This window comes from Carassius gibelio, chromosome A10 (assembly GCF_023724105.1).
Source record: "Carassius gibelio isolate Cgi1373 ecotype wild population from Czech Republic chromosome A10, carGib1.2-hapl.c, whole genome shotgun sequence".
NCBI classification, from domain to species: domain Eukaryota; kingdom Metazoa; phylum Chordata; class Actinopteri; order Cypriniformes; family Cyprinidae; genus Carassius; species Carassius gibelio.
This window is the reverse complement of record NC_068380.1, coordinates 24,515,002-24,524,720: the sequence shown is the minus strand read 5'-3', so window position 1 is coordinate 24,524,720 and position 9,719 is coordinate 24,515,002. Positions and strand designations below refer to the sequence as shown.

The 9,719-nt window shown below is 46.0% G+C and overlaps 1 protein-coding gene across 1 annotated transcript; it reads left to right on the top strand.

Moving 5' to 3' along the window:
- Window positions 1-1,052: 1,052 nt before the first annotated feature.
- Window positions 1,053-5,231, top strand: LOC128021642 (putative SCAN domain-containing protein SCAND2P). Its single transcript, XM_052608952.1, has 2 exons — window positions 1,053-2,096; window positions 4,822-5,231. The coding sequence occupies exons 1-2, from the start codon at window positions 1,053-1,055 to the stop codon at window positions 4,894-4,896; spliced, it is 1,119 nt and encodes a 372-aa protein (XP_052464912.1). The 3' UTR covers window positions 4,897-5,231.
- Window positions 5,232-9,719: the final 4,488 nt, after the last annotated feature.

Sequence of the window (9,719 nt, the reverse complement as noted above, 5' to 3'; positions counted from 1 at the left end):
AAAGCACATAGATTCAAACACATTTTCACCCTCCCTCACCGAAATTCCTTCTTAGGGTCGTAAGTTCATCTTAGGTTCATAAGTTCATATCTAGGTCAACGGGGTGTACAGCGAGGGGAGGGGGTGTACAAACAGGTGTCCAGAACAGATGGCTTTTATGACCCTCATCAATCAAATTGTTGGAGACAACCCATCCTTTATTCTCTCTTCAGTGGGTTTGCCCATTGCCTTGATTACAACAGAATCCAAATTTAAACACTAGAAGGTGCTGTTTTTTCCAAAGTTTTGGCATGGTAATCATTGATTTTGTGCATGGTGTGTTTCTATGCTTTAACAAGGACTGTCATAATGTTCTTCTTTCAGAAAACATTATAATAGTTGAATTTGCATGAAATGCTTTAAATGTGTGAAAAGTCCACCCATGCTCAAGAATGCTGAGGCATTCCAAAGATATTAACAGGGAAATCAAAGATTAATGGCCTTTCAAAACTACCCAAGTACCAACGACCACAGCAAAGCCAAAGAGCCATAGACATATTTATAATGGGTGCTGTGGCGAGGGGGGCGTGGTTTAGCGGAATCCGCAACGGGAGAGAGACGGAGGGAGCAGAGCGAGGCGTAAGTAGGTCAAATGCAATTAACGAACACGTGTGTTTGATTGCAGTAATTGGCGTGGAGAGACCGGATATAAGCCGAGTCACCGCAGAGAGAAGGGGAGAGAGACACGCTGGGACCTCGTTCTGCACTAGGGAAGCTACAACAGTGCTTTAAAGTTATTGAAGTTATTGACCGTGTTTAAGCAATCGTTTGCTGTCTACGCCCAGAGGGCATCGTGTTTTTCTTATTTTGTATTACTGAATAAACGAGTGTCCCAGCAACAAGCCGACCCCTGCCTTCTTCCTTCCTATTTGAGACTGTGTTGAACCTTGTTACAGTGGTGCCGAAACCCGGGAAGGAAGAAGAGCATCGCCGCCATGCAATCTCCGTCAGGTACGCCATTTGCGGACATCATCCAGTCGCTCGCCGGTCTTCATCAGGAACAACATCAACACATGCTGGCGATCAAGGAGGAGCAGGACAAACGCTTTGAGGCGCTCCTCCGGGCCCAGCATGAAGACCGCGAGCTATTCCGGAGCTGGGTAGACCGGGAGGCCCGGGCCACCCCTTCGTTTAAAGACCAGACATCTCCTCTGCCGCTCAACAAGATGGGGCCTCAGGATGGCCCGGAGGCCTTCCTGGACCTGTTTGAAAAATCGGCAGATGCTCGAGGGTGGCCCCCTGTGGACTGGCCCCTGCGGCTCATTCCCCTGCTGTCCGGGGAAGCGCAGGTGGCCGCTCACCAACTGCCAGTCCAAAACCTCCTGGCCTACCAGGACCTCAAGCGTGCCATCCTCCAGCGGGTCGGTCGGACTCCGGAGCAACATCGCCAGAGGTTCAGGACTCTAACCCTGGAAGAGTCTGGCCGGCCCTTCGTGATGGCACAGCAGCTCCGGGATTCCTGCCGCAAGTGGTTGATGGCCGACAGTAGCGACGTCGAGGACGTGATCGATCGTGTGGTACTGGAGCAGTTCGTGGCCAAGCTGCCAAGGAAGACAGCGCAGTGGGTCCAGTGCCACCGGCCGACGTCGCTGAACCAGGCCATCCAGCTAGCGGAAGACCAAATGGTGGCGTGTCCAGGGGTCGGCGACCCCTTACCATCTGCTTCTCTCTCTCCTTCTCTCTCCTCCCCTCCCCTCTCTCTCCCTAAATCTGTCCCTCTCCCCAGGTCCCGTGGGGGGCTTCCGTCGAAGCTAGCCCCGAGGTGGAGGACGAATTACGGGGCTGAGTCACCAGCAGGTCCCAGGGCTCCTCCCAGGGGTGGGACCTCGCCCATGGGATCCGTTCCCCAGGCCCCGGCCTCTCCGCTCTCTCCTCGCCAATCGCTTGACCTACTTCCTGCCGCCAGGGTGGCGGTAAAGTCTGGGCCGGCCTGTTGGCGTTGCGGGGACCCAGGGCATTTTATCGATAGGTGTCCGGTGATGGAAGTGGGGACGTTGATCCGGGTCCCCGACGCGCCAAAGGCTGCCCTCGATCAGGCTGGCTTATACCTAATACCAGTGAGTATCAGGGGGGGTACATATCAGGCTTTGGTGGATTCGGGATGTAACCAATCCTCCATCCATCAAAGTGGTGAATTACCCTATTTTGCCTGTGGATATTAAATTTAGGGGAGGAAAACATAGAGTAGAGGTGGCCGTTAATCCGCACCTCAGGCATCCGATAATTTTGGGTACGAATTGGCCCGCGTTTAATGAATTATTGGGGTATTTATGTTCGGATGGCTCTTGGGGGAAACAAGGGAGGGATGGAGTAGCGGTTGCGCAGGTGGGAGAGGCTGAACCGGAACCACCGGGACCTGTTGCAGGGGAACCGAGTGCTCCCGAGTGGAACATCCTCCCGGAGCGCGATGATTTTCCCCTGGAACAGTCCCGCGATGAGACGCTAAAAAATGCTTTTGACCAGGTTCGCTCGATCGACGGACAGCTTCTCCTCCCTGACCAACCGCTCTCTTATCCTTACTTTTCAATTTTAAAAGATAGGTTGTATCGGGTGACCCAAGACGCCTAGACAAAGCAAGATACAACCCAGTTGTTGATACCTAAAAGCCGCCGGGAAATGCTTTTCCAGGCGGCTCATTGTAATCCAATGGCCGGGCATTTAGGGCAAGCGGCTACACTAAACCGTCTCATGGCCCGCTTCTTCTGGCCGGGCATTCACGAGAATGTGCGCAGATGGTGCGCGGCTTGTCGTGAATGTCAGCTGGTGAATCCACCGGCCACCCCAAAAGCACCATTGTGCCCCCTTCCATTAATGCAGGTCCCCTTCGAACGAATTGGCATGGACCTCATCGGGCCATTAGAGCGGTCAGCACGAGGACACCGCTTTGCATTAGTTCTGGTGGACTATGCAACGCGATATCCTGAGGCAGTGCCTCTCCGCTCTATTTCCGCGAAGAGTGTGGCGAGTGCACTGTTTCAATTAATCTCCCGGGTGGGGATCCCAAAGGAGATCCTCACCGATCAGGGCACGGCGTTTATGTCACGTACTATTCGCGAGCTTTATGATCTATTGGGCATTAGATCGATTCGAACAAGCGTCTATCACCCACAAACAGACGGGCTGGTCGAGCGATTTAATCGCACATTAAAATCCATGATTCGTAAGTTCGTTCAGGAAGACGCCAAAAATTGGGATAGGTGGCTAGAACCCCTCTTGTTCGCTGTACGGGAGGTCCCGCAAGCCTCCACGGGGTTTTCCCCCTTCGAGCTTCTTTATGGGCGCCAGCCCCGCGGGGTCCTTGACGTCCTTAAAGAAACTTGGGAGGACGGACCTTCTGCTAGTAAAAACGAAATTCAATATGTCATGGACCTGAGAACAAAACTCCACACGTTGGGGCGGCTATCCATGGAGAATTTGTTGCAGGCTCAAGACAAACAGAGTCGGTTGTACAACAGGGGGGCTAGGCTACGTCAATTTGCACCGGGAGATAAAGTGCTTGTATTACTCCCTACCTCTAGTTCAAAGTTACTCGCGAAGTGGCAAGGACCCTTTGAGGTCACACGGCGGGTTGGGGATCTTAACTATGAGGTAGCTCGAACGGATAGGGGCGGGGCACATCAAATATACCACCTCAACCTATTAAAAAAATGGTCTGAGGCGGAATCAGTGTTGCTGGCGACGGTAGTGAGTGGGGAGGAGGATCTCGGTCCAGAAGCGAGTTCAAAATCCCAATCTCTCGCTCTGGCCCCTGGAGGAGACCACCTCTCACCATCGCAGCTCACTGATATCAAGTCCATTCAAGCAGCCTTTGCTGATGTGTTCTCGCCCCTGCCTGGTCGAACGGATCTCATTCAGCACCATGTTGAGACCGAGCCGGGCGTGGTAGTTCGCAGCCGGCCGTATAGATTACCTGAACATAAAAAAAAAGGTGGTTCAAGGGGAGTTAGAGGCAATGCTAGAGATGGGAGTAATAGAAGAATCCAACAGTGACTGGGCGAGCCCGATCGTCTTAGTACCTAAAACAGACGGCTCCGTGCGGTTCTGTGTGGATTATAGAAAGGTGAATGCTGTGTCAAAATTTGACGCATATCCAATGCCCCGGGTGGACGAATTGCTTGATCGGCTAGGCTCGGCTCGCTTTTACTCGACGCTGGACTTAACTAAAGGTTATTGGCAGATCCCCTTGTCTCCCATGACCAAAGAAAAAACAGCTTTCACCACGCCGTTCGGGTTACACCAATTCGTCACTCTTCCGTTCGGGCTATTCGGGGCTCCAGCCACGTTTCAGCGTCTCATGGACAAAATTCTCCGTCCGCATGCTGCATATGCCGCCGCCTACCTGGATGACATCATCATCTACAGTGGGGATTGGCAGCGACATATGCAGCATTTGCGAGCGGTCCTGAAGACGCTGAGGAGGGCTGGGCTCACGGCTAATCCGAGGAAGTGTGCAATTGGGCGGGTGGAAGATATCTGGGTTTCCACTTGGGTCATGGACAGGTGCGTCCCCAAATTGATAAGACGGCAGCAGTTGCAACTTGTCCAAGGCCTAAGACCAAAAAGGAGGTTAGACAGTTCCTGGGGCTGGCAGGGTATTATAGAAGGTTTGTACCTAATTTTTCGGATACTGCTAGCCCGCTGACTGATTTAACTAAAAAGGAGGCACCAGATACAGTCCAGTGGACGGAGCAGTGCCAGCAGGCTTTCACCCAGTTAAAAGCTGCCCTGTGTGGCGGACCGCTCCTGAATGCACCTAACTTTTCTCTCCCCTTTATCTTGCAGACAGACGCATCGAACAGACGGCTCCCCGGCCTGAGTTGGGCGGTAGGGGTATGTGGCGAGGGGGGCGTGGTTTAGCGGAATCCGCAACGGGAGAGAGACGGAGGGAGCAGAGCGAGGCGTAAGTAGGTCAAATGCAATTAACGAACACGTGTGTTTGATTGCAGTAATTGGCGTGGAGAGACCGGATATAAGCCGAGTCACCGCAGAGAGAAGGGGAGAGAGACACGCTGGGACCTCGTTCTGCACTAGGGAAGCTACAACAGTGCTTTAAAGTTATTGAAGTTATTGACCGTGTTTAAGCAATCGTTTGCTGTCTACGCCCAGAGGGCATCGTGTTTTTCTTATTTTGTATTACCGAATAAACGAGTGTCCCAGAAACAAGCCGACCCCTGCCTTCTTCCTTCCTATTTGAGACTGTGTTGAACCTTGTTACAGGTGCTGTTAACAAAACTGCTCAGATCAGCTCACCTTGACTGCAGGCAGCATGCTCCTGGTATCTCTGGCTGGAAATGTCCTCATCTGATTCCACAGACTTGTAGTCTTCGAAATGGAAAATATTTTGATTTGTCACTATCGGTACCCTCATAATGGCACTGACTTGTCTGTTGTAATAGGTAAGTGCTATTTGTTGGGGTAGTTTCAAGTGACGGGTGCTTCAGGACATAATTCATTTTCTGGGATGCCAAACTGAGTTCTAAAGGCAATGATCAGATAATCACAGTATCCATCCCATTAAGATTACTTCAAATGGGAGCATTGATTGGTCCTATATTCATAAGTGCTTCTCTTTGGGGTAGTAGTACTGAGGAAATGAAGAGCAACCAAATCTTCACCTATGTTCTATTTCTTATAGTTTTTTATTTATTTAATTAGTATTTCTTATTTTACAGATATATGCCTCTGGTCCAAACTTGTAACTGTAAATGCTGAATAAAATTGAAAAAATTGGACACAATTATGCATCCTCCTCTGTGGCCAACTTTTCAAATCCTTGCCTCCTTGAGTGAAAAGCAGCTGATGTCTATTCTAACTTTAGCATCTTTCTTTTCAACCAAAGCAGAAAGTGCTATCAAGTTGGGGTAAATGTTTGCTGACTGACTTCCCAGTGTCCAACTGGTCTGTATTTAGTTTCATTTGAAGGAGACTCCCTCGATGACTACAAAGAGAAGCATCTGTCATTCCATGTAAGAATAAGTGCTTTACTTTGGGACTGCCTTGCTGGTGTTTGTTCATCAGTGGGTTTGCCCATTGCCTTGATTACAAAACACTAGAAGGTGCTGTTTTTTCCAAAGTTTTGGCATGGTAATCATTGATTTTGTGCATGGTGTGTTTCTATGCTTTAACAAGGACTGTCATAATGTTCTTCTTTCAGAAAACATTATAATAGTTGAATTTGCATGAAATGCTTTAAATGTGTGAAAAGTCCACCCATGCTCAAGAATGCTGAGGCATTCCAAAGATATTAACAGGGAAATCAAAGATTAATGGCCTTTCAAAACTACCCAAGTACCAACGACCACAGCAAAGCCAAAGAGCCATAGACATATTTATAATGGGTGCTGTTAACAAAACTGCTCAGATCAGCTCACCTTGACTGCAGGCAGCATGCTCCTGGTATCTCTGGCTGGAAATGTCCTCATCTGATTCCACAGACTTGTAGTCTTCTAAATGGAAAATATTTTGATTTGTCACTATCGGTACCCTCATAATGGCACTGACTTGTCTGTTGTAATAGGTAAGTTCTATTTGTTGGGGTAGTTTCAAGCGACGAGTGCTTCAGGACATAATTCATTTTCTGGGACGCCAAACTGAGTTCTAAAGGCAATGATCAGATATTCACAGTATCCATCCCATTAAGATTAATTCAAATGGGAGCATTGATTGGTCCTATGTTCATAAGTGCTTCTCTTTGGGGTAGTAGTACTGAGGAAATGAAGAGAAACCAAAGCTTCACCTATGTTCTATTTAATATAGTTTTTTATTTATTTAATTAGTATTTCTTATTTTGCAGATATATGCCTCTGGTCCAAACTTGTAACTGTAAATGCTGAATAAAAGTGAAAAAATTGGACACAATTATGCATCCTCCTCTGTGGCCAACTTTTCAAATCCTTGCCTCCTTGAGTGAAAAGCAGCTGATGTCTACTCTAACTTTAGCATCTTTCTTTTCAACCAAAGCAGAAAGTGCTATCAAGTTGGGGTAAATGTTTGCTGACTGACTTCCCAGTGTCCAACTGGTCTGTATTTAGTTTCATTTGAAGGAGACTCCCTCGATGACTACAAAGAGAAGCATCTGTCATTCCATGTAAGAATAAGTGCTTTACTTTGGGACTGCCTTGCTGGTGTTTGTTCATCAGTGGGTTTGCCCATTGCCTTGATTACAACAGAATCCAAATTTAAACACTAGAAGGTGCTGTTTTTTCCAAAGTTTTGGCATGGTAATCATTGATTTTGTGCATGGTGTGTTTCTATGCTTTAACAAGGACTGTCATAATGTTCTTCTTTCAGAAAACATTATAATAGTTGAATTTGCATGAAATGCTTTAAATGTGTGAAAAGTCCACCCATGCTCAAGAATGCTGAGGCATTCCAAAGATATTAACAGGGAAATCAAAGATTAATGGCCTTTCAAAACTACCCAAGTACCAACGACCACAGCAAAGCCAAAGAGCCATAGACATATTTATAATGGGTGCTGTTAACAAAACTGCTCAGATCAGCTCACCTTGACTGCAGGCAGTATGCTCCTGGTATCTCTGGCTGGAAATGTCCTCATCTGATTCCACAGACTTGTAGTCTTCGAAATGGAAAATATTTTGATTTGTCACTATCGGTACCCTCATAATGGCACTGACTTGTCTGCTGTAATAGGTAAGTGCTATTTGTTGGGGTAGTTTCAAGTGACGAGTGCTTCAGGACATAATTCATTTTCTGGGACGCCAAACTGAGTTCTAAAAGCAATGATCAGATATTCACAGTATCCATCCCATTAAGATTACTTCAAATGGGAGCATTGATTGGTCCTATGTTCATAAGTGCTTCTCTTTGGGGTAGTAGTACTGAGGAAATGAAGAGCAACCAAATCTTCACCTATGTTCTATTTTTATAGTTTTTTATTTATTTAATTAGTATTTCTTATTTTACAGATATATGCCTCTGGTCCAAACTTGTAACTGTAAATGCTGAATAAAATTTAAAAAATTGGACACAATTATGCATCCTCCTCTGTGGCCAACTTTTCAAATCCTTGCCTCCTTGAGTGAAAAGCAGCTGATTTCTAAGTGCTATCAAGTTGGGGTAAATGTTTGCTGACTGACTTCCCAGTGTCCAACTGGTCTGTATTTAGTTTAATTTGAAGGAGACTCCCTCGATGACTACAAAGAGAAGCATCTGTCATTCCATGTAAGAATAAGTGCTTTACTTTGGGACTGCCTTGCTGGTGTTTGTTCATCAATGGGTTTGCCCATTGCCTTGATTACAACAGAATCCAAATTTAAACACTAGAAGGTGCTGTTTTTTCCAAAGTTTTGGCATGGTAATCATTGATTTTGTGCATGGTGTGTTTCTATGCTTTAACAAGGACTGTCATAATGTTCTTCTTTCATAAAACATTATAATAGTTGAATTTGCATGAAATGCTTTAAATGTGTGAAAAGTCCACCCATGCTCAAGAATGCTGAGGCATTCCAAAGATATTAACAGGGAAATCAAAGATTAATGGCCTTTCAAAACTACCCAAGTACCAACGACCACAGCAAAGCCAAAGAGCCATAGACATATTTATAATGGGTGCTGTTAACAAAACTGCTCAGATCAACTCACCTTGACTGCAGGCAGCATGCTCCTGGCATCTCTGGCTGGAAATGTCCTCATCTGATTCCACAGACTTGTAGTCTTCGAAATGGAAAATATTTTGATTTGTCACTATCGGTACCCTCATAATGGCACTGACTTGTCTGTTGTAATAGGTAAGTGCTATTTGTTGGGGTAGTTTCAAGTGACGAGTGCTTCAGGACATAATTAATTTTCTGGGACGCCAAACTGAGTTCTAAAGGCAATGATCAGATATTCACAGTATCCATCCCATTAAGATTACTTCAAATGGGAGCATTGATTGGTCCTATGTTCATAAGTGCTTCTCTTTGGGGTAGTAGTGCTGAGGAAATGAAGAGCAACCAAAGCTTCACCCATGTTCTATTTCGTATAGTTTTTTATTTATTTAATTAGTATTTCTTATTTTGCAGATATATGCCTCTGGTCCAAACTTGTAACTGTAAATGCTGAATAAAAGTGAAAAAATTGGACACAATTATGCATCCTCCTCTGTGGCCAACTTTTCAAATCCTTGCCTACTCGAGTGAAAAGCAGCTGATGTCTACTCTAACTTTAGCATCTTTCTTTTCAACCAAAGCAGAAAGTGCTATCAAGTTGGGGTAAATGTTTGCTGACTGACTTCCCAGTGTCCAACTGGTCTGTATTTAGTTTCATTTGAAGGAGACTCCTTCGATGACTACAAAGAAAAGCATCTGTCATTCCATGTAAGAATAAGTGCTTTACTTTGGGACTGCCTTGCTGGTGTTTGTTCATCAATGGGTTTGCCCATTGCCTTGATTACAACAGAATCCAAATTTAAACACTAGAAGGTGCTGTTTTTTCCAAAGTTTTGGCATGGTAATCATTGATTTTGTGCATGGTGTGTTTCTATGCTTTAACAAGGACTGTCATAATGTTCTTCTTTCAGAAAACATTATAATAGTTGAATTTGCATGAAATGCTTTAAATGTGTGAAAAGTCCACCCATGCTCAAGAATGCTGAGGCATTCCAAAGATATTAACAGGGAAATCAAAGATTAATGGCCTTTCAAAACTACCCAAGTACCAACGACCACAGCAAAGCC

What these genes read in the sequence shown, in the direction of transcription:
- LOC128021642 (XM_052608952.1), top strand. Translation starts at nt 1,053, where the DNA reads ATGCTGGCGATCAAGGAGGAGCAGGACAAACGCTTTGAGGCGCTCCTC. An exon ending in CTGGCTTATACCTAATACCA is followed by an intron (nt 2,097 to 4,821) that starts GTGAGTATCAGG and finishes TTTATCTTGCAG; the next exon opens with ACAGACGCATCGAACAGACG.